This window comes from Antechinus flavipes, chromosome 1 (genome assembly GCF_016432865.1).
Source record: "Antechinus flavipes isolate AdamAnt ecotype Samford, QLD, Australia chromosome 1, AdamAnt_v2, whole genome shotgun sequence".
Taxonomy (NCBI): domain Eukaryota; kingdom Metazoa; phylum Chordata; class Mammalia; order Dasyuromorphia; family Dasyuridae; genus Antechinus; species Antechinus flavipes.
Genome location: NC_067398.1, coordinates 653,205,759 through 653,227,836, shown reverse-complemented (window position 1 = coordinate 653,227,836; position 22,078 = coordinate 653,205,759). Strand labels below are relative to the sequence as shown.

Genomic DNA, 22,078 nt, shown 5'->3' with positions numbered 1-22,078 from the left:
TTTTTCTAATTATGAAAAGTATTTCTAATATAAAGCCTTAAACTCAGAATGGCAGCTTTGCTTTACAGGGAAGATTAACTTTTGATTTTTATTTATTTTTTTTAATTTGTCTTTTTTCCTTTTAAAAGACTACTGTTCCTCCTGCTGGACTGAACTTCAATCGGTTCACAGAAGATTCTCTTCTTCGACATGCCCAGTTTGTAGTAGAGCAGGTAGAAAGCTATGATGAAGCTGGAGACAGTGATGAGCAGCCTGTCATTATCACCCCTTGCATGAGAGACTTGATTAAATTAGCCGGTGTCACCTTGGGGAAAAGGTAAAGACTGTTAAGATTTATAACTTTTTCTGCTATTCTATTTTAGTAGTCTAGTACTAGTCTAGTAGTAATAGAGACAAAATTTTTAAAAATTTTAAAACAATCTATAAAATACTGAAATTACTTAGCAGGGTGATAATCCATATGATGACATAGCTCTTTCTAGGGAAAATATAATTCCTTGTATGTTCATTTCCCTGCTCTTGGCTTTTTGGGGAAAATCTTAAAGAGTTCTTCTTTAGTATGACTTCCTGGGCAAAGAGAAGGTAGGAGGTGATCTTTCTGACTGTCCTGACAGATTACTACTTTTCTGAAAAACTGGCTGAAATGGCATTGAATGTGTGCATCTAGAAAAAGAATTTATTTCCATTGTCCCATTACTGTTAGAACAGAGCATTCTTATTTATTCACGATTTCTAACTTTCAGACGAGCTGCAAGGCGGCAAGCTATCAGACACCCTACCAAAATCGACAAGGATAAAGGACCAACCAAAGCCACGACCACCAAACTTGTCTATCTGATTTTTGATACTTTCTTCTCAGAGCAAATTGAAAAGAATGAAAGAGAAGATGACAAGGAGAATGTCATGAAGCGGAGGCGTTGTGGTGTCTGTGAGGTAACACATTTGGGCTGGAGTTGCAAATTTGAGTTAGTTAAAGGAGAATCTTTGGGATTCTTTGGACCATTACATGGATTTTTTATAAGTGTGGTCCATGAAGAGGGTATTTGTCCTCAGTGTTATCCCTTTGATATGAAATGGTTTTCATTAGGCAACAAATTTTTTATAATGATGGTGCTTTGTGAGCCTCCTAGATGTTCAAAATTCTACTGCAGTTTTTGTCAAGCTAAGCTTAGGGTCGTCTCTGACTGCCTCTTCTCTTTCTCAGGGAGTACGGAGTGGTTCAGTCTCTACCTGGTAGTCTTCATGTTCATGTGCCAGGAAAGAGTGGCTTAGACCATTAAGTTTTATCTCCAAATTCCATCCTAATATTCCCCTAAAGCCAGTGCAGTCATTTAATTCCTAGGAGGATGTTGTGTTGTCCGACTTTTAATAAGACTCCTTTTGGCCTTCTTTCTGATTTTTATATTTGTCTGGGAATTTAGTTTCTAATATAGATGTTAGCACTAATCATGGGAGACTGAATACCTGTATTCTTGGTTATTCTAGGTTTGCCAACAACCCGAATGTGGAAAATGTAAAGCCTGTCAAGATATGGTTAAATTTGGTGGCAGTGGGCGCAGCAAACAGGCTTGTCTACAGAGGAGGTAAAAACAGTTTTCCTTAGTAACCATGTCATCTAAAAGTTACTTTCTTTTCTTATAGGAATAGGTCATTCTAGAGAACACAGATTTACAGAGAAAGGCCCCACATTAGGGTGCACCCATAAAAAGCTCCTCCTTACTGTACATTTATGACCAATGTTTTTAAAATATGCTTTAATTGTATTCAATTTAATGTATTCAGACATTGTCAGTGTCTGAATGTGGTGATTCTCTCACTAGGTCCCCAGAAAACAAGTATGTGTAAATCTCTGGGTCTTTTCTTGAAGGCCCAGTTTGGTAGGATTTCCTACCATGTATTTGTGCTCACTCTGCAGGCAAAGACTTTGAGATCCCAGATTTCCTAATGAGGCGTTTGAAGGCTGACTTCAAATATTATATATATTAACTAGGAATTATTTGTAGTCCCAAAAGTTCTTATAATGAGGATCATTGACTTTCTAGGTGCCCAAATCTGGCTGTGAAAGAAGCTGATGAAGATGAAGAAGTTGATGATAATATTCCTGAAATGCCCTCACCCAAAAAAATGCTGCAGGGGAGGAAAAAAAAACAGAATAAGACTAGGATCTCCTGGGTTGGAGCTCCAATCAAGGTAATATTTAGAAGTTTGTTTTGTTTTATTCTAAGGAATGTTTCCATTTTAACAAGCATGTGGAGGTTGTTGGTGAACAAAAAGCCACTTTCTTTTAACCTCAAGGTTGTTTTAAGTGTTTTTTTGGAAATAGGAACAGCTGGAAGATTTCTTAGTAATACCTTCATAGGCTACTCCCTGCTAACTAATTAATAACTGCTGTTAAAACAGCATTGGTCAATATCTTATTCATCTTCTGTTTTACCAGCTTATCAGCTTTACCACAGACAAAAGTGTAGATAATTCTTTGCATTATTTAGATTGTGATCTAAAGCAGGGGAGAGGCACTGAAACAGGTAAGGAGGGAATGCATTCCAAACCATGTAGTTCAGACATTATAGATGGAAAATTGAAAGTTGTGTGTGAAGAATAGAAAGAAAGCTGGAAAGTATAATAGAGAAGAAGTGGAATAATGCCCAATGAGTCTAGAAAGATAAGTTGGAACCAGTTGTAAAAGGTCTTCTAAATGTTAAATATTTAAAAGTTTATATTTTATCCTGAAGACAATAGAAAGTCAGTAGTGTTAATTGAGTAATGGAGTTACATGATTATATCTGTAGTTTTAGAAACTTAATTTTCACTTTTTTTATTATTATTTCTTTTTATTCCTCTACCCCCATTGAACAATCACAACAAGAATAGATAAAACCTCATAACAAATTCCTTCATTGGCCATAACCAAAAATCTATTTTTCATTTTGTCTTAAGATGTCACCTTAAGGTGTCAGGAGGTGTGTAGCATAATTTAACGGTCTTTTAGAATTGTAGTTTGTCATTACATTGATCAGAGTTCTAAAGTATTTTAAGAGTTGTTTTTTCTTTGTAATATTTTTGTCATTGCATAAATTGTTCTAATTCTTGCTTATTTTAGTCTGCATTCATAAAATTCTTCCCAGTTTTCTTTTAAATTGTCCATTTTGTCATTTCTTAGTGGTACAATAATATTCCATTCCCCTCGTGTGCCAAAATTTGTTTAGCTGTTTCCTAATAAGTAGGCACCTTTTAGATTAGTTTCTAGTTTTTTTGCAAATACAAAAAGAGCTGCAATAAATGTTTATATGCATCTTTAAAAAAATGATCTCTGGGGCTTAGTAGGCCTGATAGTATTATCACAAAATTCAAATGTGTATGTACCAATTAGTGACTTTGGGGACATTTTTCATCTCTTCTAGTCTAATGGGTATGAGAAGACTGATGGGTAAGAGTAGGGAATTTGACAGTTGAATTGCTTTTAATTTGTATTTTTGTAATTTCTTTGTGATTGCTGATAGTTTGGATTCCTTCCTTTAAAGCTGCTTACAACCATTTATCAATTAGAGAATGGTTTTTACTCTTTTTAAATTTGAATTTTTTCTTTCTACATCTTTGATGTGAAATTTTTATCAGAGAAACTTGCTGCAAAGAATCCCCCCCTTCCCCCAGTTGATTCCCTTTTAAATTTAATGCATTAGTTTATGCACTTTTAATTTTACATGATCTGATTATCTTCTGTGATTCCATTTATCTTTTGTCTGGTCAAGAATTCTTCCCTTATCCATAGATCAAAAAGATTATTTCTTCTGTGTGCCTCTAAGTTGCTTTTGATAGAATCTTTTGTGCCTAAGTAATTATTTATGTTTCTCTTTACATATCTTGTGAGATGTTGGAAATGTCTAATTTCTGGCAATCTAAGTTTTCCCAATGGTTTTTGTCATAAGTCTTTACTCTGTCACTGGATCTTTTGGATTTCCTGAACATTAAGCCAGCATGCTTTCTTCATGTTGTAGGCTTAATCTTTTCCTAATCTATCACTCAATTTTTAAACCAGCAGCAGATCATTTTGATGAATACTGCTTTGTGGTATATCTTCTGGGATTTGTTTATGCAAGGTTTCTTTTTCCCCTCCATTTTTTTAAACTTTCCTTAAAATTCTTGACCTTTTGTTACTCTAGATGAAAATTGTTTTTTCTATTTCTGTAAAGTGATCCTTTGGCGTTTGATTGACATGGTACCAATCAAGATTTAGGAATATTAGTTAGTAAACTTTTTATTATGTTGACTCAATTTGTCTATGAGCAGATTTATACTTTAAGGAAATTACTTTGATTACTGCTGTGTGGGATGGATTGTAGTGCTGAGGCAGGAGAAGGCTGTTTGAGGTTGGGTAATCAATTAGGAGGCTCTTTGCAAAGCTAGAGGACCTGAACTAAGATGGTAGCTTTATGAATGGGGGGAAAGAAACATGGATTTATTAAGCACCTATCATATGTTAGACACCATATAAATAATTCATTTTGTCTTCATAACAACCTTGAGAGCTACATGCTATTGTTACATTCATTTTATACATGAAGAAACTAAGGGAGACAGGATTAAGCTATTGTCTGGGGTCACACAACTAGTTTTGTGGGGGAGGTCAGATTTGAATGAACATGGATCTTCCTGACCCAGCAAAGGTGTGGAATTGTCAACTTAGGTGCCACCAAATCAATGAATGTTTTAGAAATATGTTAGTTTTCCCATTTTTTTTTTAAATCTACGTATTTTTAAATTTTGCAAATTAAAATTTTGTTTTATTTTAAATTATCCCTCTTTGGTTTTTGAGGCATTTGCATGAGAATTGAATATTCAGGTCAATGCCTTGCATACTTTGGACTTAAGCGCCTGCTTTGGTAAAGGTTATTTTGAACATTTTTCTTTTGGATTTGGAGAAAAATGCCCTTTTCTCTGGCTTCATATATTAAATTAGAGAACGAGATATTTTCTCCTTCCCCCTTCCCTTTTCTTTTCTTTTTTCTTTTTGCTGAGGCAATTGGAATTAAGTGACTTGCCCAGGGTCACACAGCTAGGAAATGTTAAGTGCATCCTTCCCCCCCCTCCCCTTTTTTTTTCTTATTTTCTTGCCAAAGTGATATGTATTCTTTTATGCTTAAGAAATGGGCTTATTTGGGGGTAGCTAGGTGGGGCAGTAGATAGAATACCAGCCCAGAAGTCAGGAGGACCAGAGTTCAAATCTGGCCTCAGACACTTAATACTTCCTAGCTATGTGACCCTGGGCAAGTCACTTAACCCCAGTTACCTCACCAAAAAAAACAAAAGAAAGAAAGAACTGGCTATTATTACTCATTTGTCAGCCATTGTGGACATGAATATTTTGAGTGGGGTTAAAACAATTGTTAATTTCTAATTATAGTAGAAAGGAATGAAGGAATGGAAGCCCTTTAATTTATAGGATCAAAACCTGAACTATCATTATATATAAAATTATATGTATATAAACAATGCTTTTGTTTTACAGAGTGATGGGAAGAAAGATTACTACCAGAAAGTGTGCATTGACTCTGAAACTCTAGAAGTAGGAGACTGTGTTTCTGTTAGTCCTGATGATCCCACCAAACCCTTATATTTAGCAAGGTTTGTGTTGCCTATCTCTTCTTAGTTTTCTACTTACCCTTCCAGATTAAATCCTTTCTTGTGAAAAATTAAAAATGATGCAGCAAAAATATCTGATCCAGGGACCATGACTGACAGTGTGCATAATATTCTTTTCTAGAAGAGAAAGCATTAAATAGCTCTTTCTCCACTCCTAGGCCTCCCCCCCCCCCAAAAAAAAAAAAAAGATGTGATATGGTGTTCTTTAAGCAATTAGAATTTTTTTCCTTTTTATTTCTAGAATTACTGCATTGTGGGAAGACAGCAGTGGACAGATGTTTCATGCTCATTGGTTCTGTGCTGGGATAGATACTGTCCTTGGGGCAACATCAGACCCTCTGGAGCTTTTCTTGGTAGATGAATGTGAAGATATGCAGCTCTCCTATATCCATGGCAAAGTGAATGTTATTTATAAAGCTCCCTCAGAAAACTGGTCCATGGAGGTAGATACAAATTTTGTGACTTAGCTTTGGCCAGCTATTATACTCTATTGTATGTTCACATCCAATGTTTGCAAAATCTACTTTCTCTTATCTCTAAAGGGGGGATTGGACATGGAAATTAAAATGGTTGAAGATGATGGGAGAACTTATTTCTACCAGATGTGGTATGATCAAGACTATGCAAGATTTGAGTCTCCTCCAAAAATCCAGCCCACAGAGGATAACAAATACAAGTGAGTACTAAAATAAGCTTTTATTCCTAGTTTGAAATTTGTGTTTGCAATTCAGTTCAGGATTCCATTGTTTAATCCTGACCTTTGCTACAGAAAATATTAGGGGCCATGTCTCTTGGAATAATAGAATATTGAAGCACATATGAAAAAGAGCTATAAAGGTCTACGAATCCAGAACAGCAAAGGTCACCTCCCTTTCTTAAAATCGCCACTTCTGCCAAGACAAATCCAGCAGAGAGTTGGATATTTGGTCTTGATTTTCTTCTGCTGAAATCATTAGCAGTCATCTGGCTTTCTGATTCCTCTCTTTCAGGTTCTGTATAAGCTGTGCACGTCTTGCTGAAATGAGGCAGAAGGAAATCCCCAGAGTAACAGAGCCTTTGGAGGAGCTAGACCACAAGGTGCTCTATGGCCTGGCGATGAAAAATGGAGTACAATATAGGACAGGAGATGGAGTTTTCTTCTTGCCAGAAGCTTTTGGATTTAAGTTAGTACTCATTCATTATATCCATATCTATTTCTATATCTTTATGAAGTTATTAGAAGTTATTTTTACAAGCATGATTTAAATATAAAAAACTTCCTCATAAAAATTTAGTGGTCAGAGATATATATTTTTCAGTTACAGAATTTATATTTTCTAGACAAATTCATGTTTGCCTGAATTAGCTTGTTAGCTCTTCTAAATCTTGTTTTGGACTTCATTATTTCTGCATTATATCATGATATAATATATCTGAGAGAGACTTAGCTGAAAAATCACTTGACTTAGAGTTTCCCTTCTACATCAAGAATTATATGTCTTGTTTTAGGGGATTCTTTTTTTTATCTCTTTGGTAGCATCTGGTAGGGAACCTTACCTGCTTGAGAGAAAAATGAAGGAAAATCTATTTGCCTCTTTCATCTACCCTAACTGTCATAGGCATCTCCACCCTACCTATTCTTATTTTACTTCCATGCTTAATCTTTACAACGCCCTAAACGCTGACTCCCAAACTGAATTCAGATTCTACAAATTTGACTTCTCAGTCTCATCACCAAACAAATAATATCTATATATAACAAACTTGGTTGAACATAAGCTTATATAAATTGATTTCTCATTAGTTGAGTTCTAATAACTTTACAAGCTTGCTTGGTTCCAATTGGAATTTATACCGAAGAATGTTGGTGAAACAGCAGATTGTCTAATCATATATTCTCTTATATTGATGTCATATAACACAGTTTCACGTATTTTTTACTATTTTAAGTGATAGTTTGGGCAAGGATTATTTTCATTTTTCAGCTAAATAAATTGAGGCAGAAGGAACTGAAAATTGAAGCAACATTTCTTGAGTCTTAAGCTAATATCTTTCCCAGCTCTATCACTTAGTTCTCTCTAGTCCTCTATAGTTTCACCCAAGTGGCTCTTTTCTCCCCCAGCTCAGATCATCTGGCCTTGTTAAATTAAATGTCAGAGTTTAATGGGATCATCATGTCACAGTGAGGCAGGGATGAAGGACTATGATGACAATCCCTCTAATAGGTGCCCAATAAACACTTGCTGATATTTTATTATTTGCACTGAAGGAAATAAGGAGCTTCCTTTGAGGCAGATGAAAGGTTCATTCTGCTAGGTGAAGCTACTTAAATGGGTGTGGGAACACAAGTGAATTACTTAAGAAAGGAAACTACTATGGAATTTTTAAAATTGAGAGCAGATGTTGCTGTTGATGTCACTGAATCCAGTCCAGACTGAAATGGTGCTGTTTAGTAGAGCAAATAGTAGTTGTGATATTTGTCATCTAAGGTATAGTAAAGCCAAGTTTCTCTGAATAGGAGGCAACCCCATGGTGATATCCCCCAGTGAAAGTGACAGGAGTTGTTTTTGATCACAGCTTTCTACATAAATGGAGACTGGAATATAAATTCTACCATGAAAGTGCACATTCTAAAGTGAATGTATCTAACAAAATAACATGGATTTAATTTTTGTCCCCTGGGTGATAAAAGCCTACAAAACTAAATCTTTTCAATGCTTTTTTATTGTCTGTACATACTGACTTTCAAAAATTTTATCACTCAGTAACTCTTGACCAAACTGAACGTGTACCAAGGGAGGTAGTATCTGTTTTTAAAATGTTGTATTTATTTTGATCTTCCTGGATAAAGTTTCCTTCACCTTCTGCAGCATGAAGTTGTGTAGCCCAACCAAGAGAGCAAAGAAGGAGTCGGTGGATGAGGAACTATACCCAGAACATTATCGGAAATATTCAGAATATATTAAAGGCAGCAACCAGGATGCACCTGATCCATATCGAATTGGTCGCATCAAAGAGATCTTCTGTAACAAACGCAATAATGGCAAGCCAAATGAAGCAGACATCAAACTGAGAGTTAACAAATTCTACAGGTTGGCAACAATTATAAATTTAACTATTCGTGCAAGTGACAAAATTCTAAGAAATTGCTTAGTGTTTATTTATGAATATTTATATGAAAAATTCAAATATTTGAAATTTTCCTTAGTTCTTTGGACAGTAGAATATGGTATGTAGACTTGGTGAGTACTCAGTTATTATTGGGAGTGCGAGTACTTTGATGATAATACTGTAGTTTGCAAAGTCCTTTTGTTTCTTCAGGGCCAGCCTAGGCAAAATCTGAAGAAGAGGGTTTCCATTCTCCTTTCGGAACCCTTTTCTCTCTTCAAAATCCTATCAGTTTCTGGTATATTGATACTTTCTTTACAATTGCTCAATCAGCCTCATTCAGTCCTATGCTTCTGGACCTTTTATAGCCTTTAACGCTTTATATCTTCTTTGTCCACTTACTAAATGTGACTAAATATGACCATTCCCATAATCTGACCCTTACTTTACCAAAATCTGCCTATTTTACATCCCATCCTTAAGGGTCTTAGTCACTCACTGTCAGGCATCAGCCAACTCATAAAATATTTTCCTTACTAATGGCTAAGCATATTACTCCTTTCATGTTATTTGTGTTTAAATGGGGCACCTTGCAATGAATTCCTTTCCAATGACAAATGTTGGGTGAATAAGTGGTGAAAGCCACGTATTTGGCCAGTAGAAAAGTTTTGGGGGATAGATTGAGTTTTGTGACATCTCTCTCAATATATTCTTTCTAGAAGTGTATTTTGCAATGGATTCCTTTTGTTACAGACCAGAAAATACTCACAAATCGATGAAAGCAAGTCATCATGCAGATATTAATTTGTTATACTGGAGTGATGAGGAAGCAATTGTAGACTTCAAGGCTGTGCAAGGCCGCTGTATCATAGAGTATGGAGAAGACTTAACAGAATGTATTCAGGATTATTCTGCTGGTGGCTCAGATCGCTTCTATTTCCTTGAGGTGATGATTAAGATAAGTTGGTGTTTCCTTAGAAGAAAGTCTAGTAGTGTGCCCTCAGAATTTATCTTTGGCTTTTGTTCTGTCAATTTTATTATGGATTGATTTGGGTGTTGGGAATCAGGATATTGGCTTTTGTTCTGTCAATTTTATTATGAATTGATTTGGGTGTTGGGAATCAGGATATCAGCTACACAGATTTATCACAATTGGTTGGCAGAGGAAGCTAACACATTGGATGAAAGAATTAGTGCTTAAAAAGTTGTTAGCAAAATGAAAAAATTAAGAATAAATTGTAAAAGAATAAATGTATTAATGAAGGACTTTAGGGTTTTTTTGTTTTGTTTTGTTTTAAACCCAAGTTTAGCAGAGACAACTAACAGTTCATAAGAAAGACCTATGCATTTTAGAGCATTTAATTTTTTTTTCTTTTTTAGTAATTTAATATTGCGTTTTTCCTAATGATATGCAAAAACATTTTTACATTCTTTTTCAAATTTTGAGTTCCAAAATTTCTCCCTCTCTTCACTCCCCCTCTCTGGTAAGCAATTTGATTTAAGTGTGTAGTCATACAAAACACAATTCCATATAAGTCAGAACATTTAAATTTTGATGAAGAGTTAGCAATGCAGTTAACTGCTATAATACCTACAAGAAAAAACCCTACCAATTTGATCTTCAACTATAGTGATAGAATCTATATAGATAGAATTGATAGTAGCTTAAGGGAAATGATAGTCCTACAGTAATTTATCCTGGTCACATCACATTTATGTTGTCTTCAGTTCTGGATACCACATTTTAAGGAGACTAAATATTTAAAGGTGGAATGTCCAGCTTACTGTAGAACAATGAAAGTTCCTTTTCATTATAGGTCTTGAAGAAGAAACTAGATATCTGCTTATCAGTTATATTATGAAATAAATTATTTTAGAAGTTGGGCAGTGTGCTTTCTAAAGTCCCTTCCCTGAGACATGGCTGAAAAATGTTTGTTATATTGACTTACTTTTTATTTGAAGTAACTAATGTCAGATTTTTGTCCTTTTAGGCATATAATGCAAAAACTAAAAGTTTTGAAGATCCTCCAAATCATGCCCGTAGTCCTAGGAATAAAGGGAAAGGAAAAGGGAAGGGAAAAGGTTAGTTGTATTCCAGGCTTATTTTCAAATATTTTTCCAATTCTGTTTTGTAATCCAAAGGAAACTTTAACTATTTACATAATTTATTGTTATTTCCTAAGGAGTTTTTGAAAGTAATTACTTTATTTCAGCAAACTCTTCCTTTTCTCTTCTGTTTTTTGGCATTCCCTTTGAAATAGTAAGGCATTGGGAGTTTCTAGGGAAAGTTGAATCCCTGTGTTTGGTATGATTGGGGTTAGCAATTTTGAATTAATAAATAATGAGCATCTCCTTACCTCTAGGCAAAAGCAGGGGAAAATCTGTAGCAGTGGAGCCAAGTGAGCAGGAAACAATAGAAGTAAAGCTACCCAAGCTTCGAACCTTGGATGTTTTCTCTGGCTGTGGAGGATTGTCTGAAGGCTTTCACCAAGCAGGTAAAGGACAGCAGGTTTTTTTTTTTTTTCCCCATGGAAGCTTCAGTTTGAGCCTTTCCTTTTCTTAGAGGGTTTTTCTCTAAAGAAGCTTGAGGGACTTATCCTTTAAAAATGCATGTCATGTATAGTACATCTTCCTTAAATAATGGCTAAAATATTTTCCCCCCTTCAGGAATATCTGAAACATTGTGGGCCATAGAAATGTGGGAACCTGCAGCCCAGGCATTTCGTCTGAATAATCCTGGAACCACTGTGTTCACAGAAGATTGTAATGTTCTCTTGAAGCTAGTTATGTCTGGGGAGAAAACCAACTCCCTGGGCCAGAAGCTGCCTCAGAAAGGAGATGTGGAAATGCTGTGTGGTGGCCCACCCTGCCAAGGGTTTAGTGGGATGAATCGCTTCAACTCGCGTACTTACTCCAAGTTCAAGAACTCCCTAGTTGTCTCCTTTCTCAGGTGAATGGCATTGGGGAATATTCCCTCACCTTAGTTTATAGTCTTTGCTTGCTGCTTACCAGGGGTGGCAAGCACGGGGAGCAGCCTGTATGTTCCCTATTTCAGAGCAGAGAGTTCCTACTTTTCTCTTGTTGAAACACAGGGGCTCAGCCTTTCCATTTTCCTCACTTATTTTTTATTGGTTTCTCTTATTTATGTTGGTATCTCTTATATATCATCATAGTTTTCCCCAGTATCCTTTTCCCTCCTCTTTCCAGGGAGCCACTCCATTTAATAAATAGTATTTTTTTAATAGACAAAAAAGTCATGCAGTGTTCACTTTTGATTTTCTTCTATGGTGGTTCTTTTCAATTAATGTTATATTCATTGTGAATATTGTTTTCTTGGCTCACTTCACTCTGCATCAGTTCATGTAACTCTTTCTTTACTCCTCTGTATTCATCATATTCATTTCTTATATCATGGTAATGTTGCATTGTATTTGTGTGACACAAATTGTTTAGCCATTCCCTAATCCACAGGCATGTACTTTGTTTTCAGTTCTTTGCTGTCAAAAAAAGTGTTGCTATAAATATTTTGATGTATATGGGAACTTTCTTTTTATCAAAAGTTTCTTGAGTATAAGCCCAGTAATATAATCTCTGGGTTAGAGGATATGGGTATTTTAGTTACTTTATTTGCATAATTCCAAATTGCTTTCCAAAATGTTTGTACTAATTCACAGTCTTACGAATAGTTCACATCTTTTTTTCTACAATCCATCCAGCATTTGACTATTACCATTTTTTCTCATCTTGGCCAATTTGAAGGACAGGAGGTATAACCTTGGAGTTGTTTGGATTTGTATTTCTTTTATTCATGATTTGGAGTATTCTTTTGTGTCATTTATAGTTTATGATTTTTTTGAGAACTATTTGCTCATATCCTTTGGCCATTTATTTATTGGGGAATGATTCTTGGTCTTAACAATTTATTTGTTAGTTTTTTATCTTGCATACCAAACCCTTATCAAAGAAATTTAATACAAAGTTTTTTTTCCCTGTCCAACCATTTTCCTTCTCCATTAGAGGCAGATAGAGAGAGATTTATTTATAGTGATACTTCAAGAAGTTTCTAATACCTGATATCTTTTAATGTAGTGGAAAATAGGGCCTGAAGTCAGGAAAATTTGAGTTCTTATCCGGCTTCAGACACTTACTGGCTGTGTGTGCCTGGGCAAGTCACTTAAAACTTGTTTGTTTCAGTTTCCTCATCTAAAAAATGGGGATCATAACAGCACTTATCAGGGTTATCATGAAGATTAAATGAGATAATATTTGCAAAATGTTTCAGTGCTAATTTAGTGCCAATGTCTGGTACATGGTAGGCTCTATGTAAATGTTTATTTTTTCCTCCTTCCCTTTATCCAAAGTACATTAATTTTGTCTGTGCACAAGCTTTTCAGTTTCTTATAATCAAAGTTATCTGTTTTATCTTTTTAATTGCCTCTCTTCCTTGTTTGATTAAGAAGATAACGCACTATATTTCAAAATCTGAAAGTGCTATTCAAGGGCCGATTCAAATGAAACATGTAGAAGTGAGAACTCAAAGGATGTTAGTCATTCCATCAATGTTGTCTCTTTTAAAGAGCTCAAGTCAGTTTATTCAACAATGAAGGTGTCTATGGGATTCAGTTGTTTTGTTCTTCCCTTTTGCAAAGAATCTTAATCAACGCATCTCCATTCTCCTGCAGCTACTGTGATTACTACAGACCCAGGTTTTTCCTACTAGAAAATGTAAGAAACTTTGTGTCATTCAAACGTTCCATGGTCCTGAAGCTGACCCTCCGATGTCTGGTTCGAATGGGATATCAGTGCACATTTGGCGTATTACAGGTATGCTGAGACTATAGAGGGGAGACAAAGGTAACCAAGGAATTTGATGCTGATGTAGTTAGCACCCCTCATCTTTGCTCCTTCTCGTGGTTTCTATCCTTGTGTATCAGAATGGACTGCAGTTACTGACATCATTTCAAACTGTTTCTTGTCTAAGTAGAAATAAAATTGTAGATTTCCCTCCTCTCAACTACTACCTTTTCTCATGTTCTGTTTTCTTCAGCTAATTGGGTTCTTTAAAGAAGATGTGAGGTTTATTTATAGTGATACTTCAAGAAGTTTCTAATACCTAATATCTTTTAGGTGACATGATTCATTTTTACTCAGCAGGTTATTGTGCATCATCCTTCTTTACCTAAAAAAAAAAAATTTTTTTTTTCTTTTTCTTTCACTTTTATTTCCAAGTATGCTCTTTCAGAGAGCTATTTCTTATATCACCAGAAAAGTTAACAAAACTAAAATACACATCAAAAAAGTATGAAGATGTAGGGAATATCTCATAGTCATAGTTCCTCTCCACTATCTTTACAAAGAAGGTGCCTTCTCATCTCTTTTTTGGGTCCAAGCATGATTATTATAATTTGATCAGTATTTGAATAATAAATTATTTTTGTTATTCTTTCTACATACATTGGTATAGGCATGCTTTGTTTCTTAAGTCTGATTATTTCATGTTCTATCAGTTCAGCTATCTTCCCATATTTCTTTATTCATCATATCTTTTTTTCTGTTAATAGAGTAATATTCTGTTATATTCACATACTGTAACTTGTTTTAACCATTTCCCAATTTGTGGGTATCTATTTTGTTTGGATTCTTTGATATTACAAAAAATGCTGTTATAAATATTTTGGAGTTTATGGGACTTTATTGCTTGTTTTTTAAATCATTTACCTCTGTGAGTATATAATCAGCAATAAAATTTCTGGGTCTAAGGGTAAGGATTATTAGCCACCTTAGCATAATTTCAAGTTGCTTTCCAGAATGGTTGATCAAATTCACTGTTTGACCAGTGATGCATTAGCACACCTTACTTGGCATAACCCTTCTAATATTGTCTGTTTCCTTCTTTTGTCATCCATGCCAATTTGCCAACTTAACAATATCATTGTTTTGTTTGCATTTTTCTTATTACTAATTTGGAATAATTTTTTATGATTATTAATAATTTGCAATTCTTCTCTGAGAACTATTTATTCATGTCCTTTAATTGTTTGTCTATTGAGGAATAGCTTTGGTCCTATATATTTCTGTTCATTATCTAATTAATTATTATTCAATTCCTATTTCAAAGTATCTCTCCTAATTGATTGCTTTCACTTGTATCACAATGGCATTAATTTTGTTTGTATCAAAGCTCTTCTGTTTCATGTAATTGAAATTATTTAGTTGTTGTAAACCTCCTTGTTCCATAAAGTATTCACCTATAGCTATAGCTGTGAAAGGTACTCATGTGGCTCCCATCATTCATTCATTCATTTATTTATTTATTTTTGGCATGGCTTTTACTATTGAGGTCATAAATCTTTCTTGAGTTTATTGTGGTTTGTGTTAAAAGATTTTTTAACTTTTATGGGGCATGAATATTGCTGATAATATAGAAGTCAGATTTTTTTTTTTTTTTGTTATCTTAGAGGGCTAGATATTTAATTATCAAATTAAAGGCAAGTCATTTAACCTAAAAGTAATGATGAGTTATTCAGTTTTGAATGTTGGAGACTTAAGGGCTGATGATAATGATTATTAAAAGGAATGAAAAACCAATAATAGTTCTAACTTAATTTGGCAGGGGGGTGGGATACTGCTAAGGTAGAATAACATATACATTGACAATTGAAGTCATTATATTGATTTTTGGTTGACTTATTTTCTTTGCTACAAAGGAGAGTTCATTTCCATGGATGTTAGGGCATATGCAGATATGATAATGTAAAAACAAAAGACATTGGCAAAACTTATTCTTAAAAAAGAGCTTCTGGTTAGTATCATAAGAAGATGATCTTGAGTGACCTACCATGGTGAGGGGCTTTAATATGATTAGATAAATTAGCATGATTTTAGCATTAATTTTAAAACTTGTGTGGTTGATTTAAGTAACAAAAATTCAACAAATATTAACTTTTTTTCCTAAGCCAACATCTCCTTTGCTATGCATATTTGCAACTTTTCCATTTAACAGGTAGACCTAGAGTCCAGAAATACAGATAACCTTTACTTTTAAATAATGTCTAGTGTGTTGGGCTAACTTTGTAGAATTTATGCTTTGTCTTCTGTGTCCAGGCTGGCCAGTATGGTGTTGCTCAAACTCGAAGAAGGGCCATCATCCTGGCTGCAGCCCCAGGCGAGAAACTCCCCATGTTTCCGGAGCCCCTGCATGTATTCGCACCCCGAGCCTGCCAGCTCAGTGTAGTGGTGGATGACAAAAAATTTGTTAGCAATATAACAAGGTAAAGGAATGCAGAAGTATTCCATTTATCCTAGGAACCAATCCCTATTGCAGGTGTCATCAAGCTCTTATCGTATATGAAATCCTCAGAGCTAATTGTCTATAGGCATCCCTACTAGGCCTCTGGTTGGAATAAAAGGAAGGAGGAAATAGAAGGTTTGTACAGTACAGAGTAATAGAATGTTTGCGTTTCATGGTAGTCTATCCTTGTGCTAGCTTGATTAGTATTGTCTCACTTGGCAGTGTTTGTTTTATGCATTCTGTAGTGAAGAATTAAAACTGTGACTTATTAAATACCTGCTGTGTGCTGGTCCTTGTGCTAGGCTCCATGTGACAGAGACAAAGGAAAAATCCCTTGTCTTCCAGGAGCTTATGTTCAGTGGGAAGAGACAGCATATTCCCAGATAAATAGATAAAAGTATATACAAAGACCTCTTCAGGTGAAACTTGAAGGGAACCAGGGATTCCATGATGTAGATCGGTCCAGAAAGCATTTTAAGTAGACAGACAGCCTGAATGGAAACATGACATGGAATGTGGTTTATGGGGAACAAATAAGTAAGCCAGTTTGCCTGGAACACGGAGTGTGTGTGGGGGAAGTAATGTGAAATCAGTCTGCCAAGATAAGCTGGAACCCAATTAGGAAGTTGGTTCTAAATGCCAAGCAGAATTTGCAGAAAATTTTCCAGAGACAGTGTATAGAATTGGAGACTTCTTAAGCAGGGGAGTGACATTGATTGACAAACTGGTACTGACAGCTGTGTGAGGAATGGGGAATGAGAGAAAATTGGAAGACCAACTTGGAGGTTAGTGCAATAGTTTAGTTGAAAAGTGGAAAAGGCCTGAACCAGGATATGGCTGTTTGAGGAGAGAGAAGGGGCCATGGCAACCAATATGGGGGTGAAGGAGAATGAAGAATTGAAGAGGGCTTTGAGGTTTCCAACCTTGGTGATTAGAACTTTTGGAGACCCTTTAATGGAAATAGGAAAGTTTAAAAACAGGGTGATTTTTGAAGGAAAATAATAAATAATGTTATTTAACATGTTGAGTTTTAGGTATTAATGGGACATTCGAGTAGGTGCAAATGTACATCAAGCAATAAGTAGTTTGGGCTTGGAGCTTAGGAGAGAAGCACAGGGCTGGATGTAGAGATGATATTTGAATCAATAGAAAGTAATGAAATCACCTAGAGACAATGTAGAAAGAGAGGGATTTAACATAAGGCCTTTGAGTACACCCTTGTCGAGAGTGGGGGCATGGATAATGATTGTCCAACAAAGGAGATTGAAAAGAAATGGTCAGGTAGGAGAAGCAGGAGAATTTTGGAGGGGAAAAATAGATTCTGTAATAGAATGGCTACAAAAACAGCATTTCCCTTCTTCTGCATTGTTATTGATGATACATAACCAAAATAGTTTTCAGAATATAAATTTCTACCTGTGGTTGCACTGTATTTCAGAATGAACTCTGCTCCATTCCGCACCATCACTGTACGTGACACAATGTCAGACCTCCCCGAGATTAGGAATGGGGCTTCTGCTTTAGAGATTTCTTACAATGGAGAACCTCAGTCCTGGTTCCAAAGGCAGATTAGGGGCTCACAGTATCAGCCCATCCTCAGGGATCATATCTGCAAGGTAAGATTTAGCTGTAGTTGAAGTTTCTTAGGTTTTCTATTGATCTAGTTTTGAACTGGTCTTATTCACTATGAATAGTTTTGTTTCCATAAGGAAAAGTACTTCACAAATTTCATTTTTATGTGTTAAATTTTCTGAGTTATTGCTTTAAAGTGCATGATCTCCTTAGTTTTAAAATACTTTTTAGTATCTGAGCTGTTGGTGTTTGATAGACTAGGGTGGCAAGAGGGTTTGAGATGACAATGGAAAGGTAACGGTGATTTGGGTTGCAGGATATGAGTGCTTTGGTAGCTGGCCGAATGAGACACATTCCCCTCGCCCCAGGATCAGACTGGCGTGACCTACCCAACATTGAGGTCCGTCTCTCAGATGGTACTACAACCAGGAAATTGCGATATACACATCATGAGAAGAAGAATGGACGTAGCAACACTGGAGCTCTCAGAGGTGTCTGTTCCTGTGCAGAAGGTAAGTATTTTTCCTTCTTCTGGAATTGTTCTCTCATAAAGAAATGATAATTAATGTCCAGTCACTGATTCTAAATCATCTTCATATTACCCAGCTATTACCCAGCTATATTAAGATCATTGGGTTACTGTGAGAGGGGAATAAAATGTTTCCTAGAAATTACATGTGGAGGTTTTCTTGTTTCCATACATTTGACAGATAATAATTTAACTGGCTTTTTAGAACTTGTTCCTAACCTTAATTTTACATTTTAAGTTTTATTGTTGCCTTTTGCTATTATTGATATTATTTTCCTTTAATCTATATGATTTCTCCATTAAGTCCTTCCATGTAACAGAAATATTTAAGTCAAACCAACAGAGACAGCAACTGTTATCCATTACCATGTACTATATACTACATCTGTAGTCCCTAACTTTCTACTGAAAGAAACTGCCCTTCATTATCAAAACTCCAAGACCAAGATTATTTGTTAAAACTTGTCATTAGAATTCAACTTTTTTTGTAGTCATCATGTGTATTCTCTTGATTCTGCTTTTGCTACTTATCTTGTCTTGAGATGTCTTCAAATATTTCTCCAGATTCCTCATGTTTCGTTTTTTTATGACACATCTTACCCAGTTTGTGAGCACTCATTTTTTTTCCTGTTTTTATTGCTATGTTGCTGTGAATGCTTTGTACTAAGCCTGCCTTAGAAACTCAGTAGCTCCGTGATCCTGAGCAAGCTGCTTCACTTCTCAGGGTCTCTGTTTCCTCATCTGTAAAGTGAGGATCTTGGATAAGATAGATAACTCTAAAGTCCCTTCAAGCTTTGAGCTTATGATCTTAAAATCCTCTGACCTTTTCTATCATTGACCTTCTCTGGATATATGTGATACAGGGGGATCACTGGATCAAAAGGTATGGGTAGCTTAGTAATTTTTCTTTAGTATATTACACACACACACACACACGTCTATATATATATATCTTGAATAGCTTTTTATTAGAAATATATGCACAGTTTTTTTTTTTTTTTCTATTCAAATAATTTTTCTTACTCTAGCTTTTTTTTTGGGGGGGGGTGTGGGAGTTCAAAGACTGCAGTTTTTATAATCCAGATGGCCCATTTTATATTTTGTGACTGCATCTGCCCATTTTTCGTTAAGAATTCTCTGCCTTAGGAGAGGTGGGGAGGGTTACTTTAGAAAATACAGTTCTTGTTAAAACAAACAAAAAACACTCAAAGATTTATTTTAAAAAAAGTATAGGTGTGAAAAGTATGTTCTTTAACTCTCCTTTTGTCTCCTTGTACATTTAGATTGCATATTCACTTGAATCTTATTGTGATCTTTGGTGAAAGAGGCTATTTAAATCCACTGTTTCCTTTCATTGTAATAATCCATCAAATTAAATACAAAATATCTATTTACCACTGAATTTCAGCTTGGTTTTTCTTCCATCCAGGTAAACCATGTGATCCTGCAGATAGACAGTTCAACACCTTGATTCCATGGTGTCTGCCCCACACTGGAAACAGGCACAACCACTGGGCTGGGCTCTACGGAAGGTTGGAATGGGATGGCTTCTTCAGCACTACAGTTACTAATCCTGAACCCATGGGCAAGCAGGTAAGGACACTTCAGGGGGAGGAAGTGGAATTCAATAATTTTTCCTTCCTTGTGGAACCTAAAAATATTGGTAGCTGCTCCATAAACGACCTTACATTTTTTGAGACCCAAATGTCATTCTTGGGTGGCCATTCAGTCCAGAGCATTGTTTTCATTGTCGCTTCTCTCTTTATACTTTTCTGATAATCCATGTCTCAATGGAGATCCCTATCTCAGGATATTCTTTCCAAAAGCTTTGTTGCAGTTAAGCAGTGATCCCGGTGCTGACCATTGTGTTTCTGGAAGTAGAGTTGTCAACAATCTTACTTCTCTCTACTGTCCTTTAAGGCTAGTGCAAGTTCATTCTTTCTAATGAAAGGAAAAGTTGGGGGCTGATGGCTTTGGATTCTTGTATCCACAGGGTCGAGTGCTTCACCCAGAACAGCACCGAGTAGTGAGCGTGCGGGAGTGTGCTCGGTCCCAAGGATTCCCAGATACCTACAGGTTGTTTGGCAACATCCTAGATAAACACAGACAGGTCAGTGTTAACCTCCCTTCTTTAGAGGCTGCTAGAAGTTATTTCTTTAGGAATTCTTTCATTGCTTGGTGTAGTTGACAATAGAACAAAAGGAAATGTCTTCTGGCCAGGTGAATATCTGATATAAATTGCATTTGGCTCTTCTACCAGAAGGCTTGAGGTAGCCTGGGGGCCTTTAAGAACTAGACCCACTCAAAAGCTGACTGGGAAATGTGAGAACTCTACCTTGGGGTAGAATGGAATCCTGATTCACTCTGACACCTGGTCAGATTTGTTGCTGTCCCCTATAGTGTGCTGAAAGCTAAGATGCTCCTAGGGATCTTTCCAGGCATGGCATCCTATTGCACCAAATCATTCTGTTTCCCCTTCCCCATGCAGGTGGGTAATGCAGTGCCTCCACCTCTTGCTAAAGCCATAGGCCTGGAGATCAAATTCTCTGTGTTGGCCAAACTGAAAGAGAAAGCCACAGGTAAGTGTCTACAACTTTCTGCTGTGTGAGATGGGTGGTACCTGTTGTGTGATAGCTTAGCCGACCCTTTTTTATCTGCTCATTGCTCAGTCTTAGCTCAGACTAAAGGACATAGGAAATCGCAGCTCTTCTGGATGTTTTCCTTTACTGGGTGTCAGACACCAAGGTGGAAGATTCTAGCCCCTCACCCTGCTGTGGCTTAGAAAGCAGCTACTATGTGAAGGAGAACTATTTTGTCTTCTAGAGAGAGAGAGTGAGAGTGTGTGTGTGTGTGTGTGTGTGTGTGTGTGTGTGTGTGTGTGTACTCGCACAGCCATTATCTTGTTGCTATCTGTATTAAGATTTTCAGATATTTAATAAAATTATTATTTAATCTCAGAAATTTAAACTGTCACATTTAATAGTTATAATACTCTGCTGTCCCTTCCTATTCAAATATATCTCAACTTCTTTTTCTTCAGAAAAAATCAAAAAAGAAAATTTAGAGTCCACGGATTAGCCTTTGCATCTCCCACCATCCTTTCTGGCACCAGGATCTCCAACATGCACTGAATTGTTTTTTTTGAACATGCTGAAATCTGTTTTTGTTCAGCTGTCCTTGTGAACAGTGTTTGTCTCCTTGGCTGACATTGAGCTGTTTTGTGATGTTCGGATTATCAACTAATAATCATTTAGTGATCAAACTGTGCGGTGCCCTTTGTGCATTCTGGATTTTTAAATCTGTTTTTATTATGCATTGTATTAATCTACCACTTTATACAAGTGGAAATTAATACTTTATGTAGTTTTTATATGTTGTAATATTTCTTCAAATAAATCTCTCCTATAAATTATCCTGTATCATTCCTGTTTCCTATGTTATTGTAAGTTATTTCTGGGTCTGTTCATTTGAGCTGCCTTTGTTACTCAGAGGAAAATGATTTTTTTCCCCCTAGCTGCTCAAATGACAATCAAGAAGTTTAGTGTGGGAGTGTCTTCCTGGCCTTGTTTTCTACTATCATTTGTGCCCTTGACACCTTGGTTTCCCTCACCTGACCCTGCCTCTAGTTTTGTCTGTTCCTTATTATCAGTATCTTGGGCAAGTCATTTGGAGTCACCGCTTTGCCAGTCCTAGCCCTGACTGATGGGTGATTCTCCTCAATACTGTCCTTGACAAGTTCAGATAACTTCAGTGACAGTGAATTTGCCCCTTCCTGACAGCTCATCTCCTTAGTCTGCTTTTTAAAAAAGTTATTTTATCTTGGAATCTATCTTGGCTTTGATTTCCCATTTTATAAAATAACATACCAAAAAGAATCTAATGATAGTTCAGGTTGAAACACTCAGTTTTTAGTACTCGGGTTCATAATTGCAGAGTGATAAACTGAGGGCTCCTTTTTT

The 22,078-nt window shown here is 36.0% G+C and overlaps 1 protein-coding gene across 2 annotated transcripts in view; it reads left to right on the top strand.

The window, feature by feature from the left end:
- The window catches only part of DNMT1 (DNA methyltransferase 1), a 43,329-nt gene extending 21,798 nt beyond the window's left edge, over nt 1–21,531 (top strand). Inside the window, exons 14-34 of one of the 2 annotated variants that reach the window (XM_051971483.1) lie at nt 129–316; nt 744–933; nt 1,486–1,583; nt 2,043–2,190; nt 5,507–5,622; nt 5,882–6,083; nt 6,183–6,316; nt 6,630–6,803; nt 8,490–8,711; nt 9,481–9,673; nt 10,719–10,809; nt 11,091–11,222; nt 11,395–11,677; nt 13,410–13,551; nt 15,832–15,998; nt 17,457–17,634; nt 17,907–18,102; nt 19,549–19,712; nt 20,113–20,229; nt 20,608–20,698; nt 21,160–21,531. In XM_051971483.1, coding sequence (XP_051827443.1) covers nt 129–316; nt 744–933; nt 1,486–1,583; nt 2,043–2,190; nt 5,507–5,622; nt 5,882–6,083; nt 6,183–6,316; nt 6,630–6,803; nt 8,490–8,711; nt 9,481–9,673; nt 10,719–10,809; nt 11,091–11,222; nt 11,395–11,677; nt 13,410–13,551; nt 15,832–15,998; nt 17,457–17,634; nt 17,907–18,102; nt 19,549–19,712; nt 20,113–20,229; nt 20,608–20,698; nt 21,160–21,197 — 3,264 coding nt within the window. In that variant the 3' untranslated portion in view covers nt 21,198–21,531. Of the gene's footprint in view, nt 1–128; nt 317–743; nt 934–1,485; nt 1,584–2,042; nt 2,191–5,506; nt 5,623–5,881; nt 6,084–6,182; nt 6,317–6,629; nt 6,804–8,489; nt 8,712–9,480; nt 9,674–10,718; nt 10,810–11,090; nt 11,223–11,394; nt 11,678–13,409; nt 13,552–15,831; nt 15,999–17,456; nt 17,635–17,906; nt 18,103–19,548; nt 19,713–20,112; nt 20,230–20,607; nt 20,699–21,159 lie in introns of those variants that run through there. The other variant, XM_051971484.1, reaches the window with a different exon arrangement.
- Nucleotides 21,532–22,078: the final 547 nt, after the last annotated feature.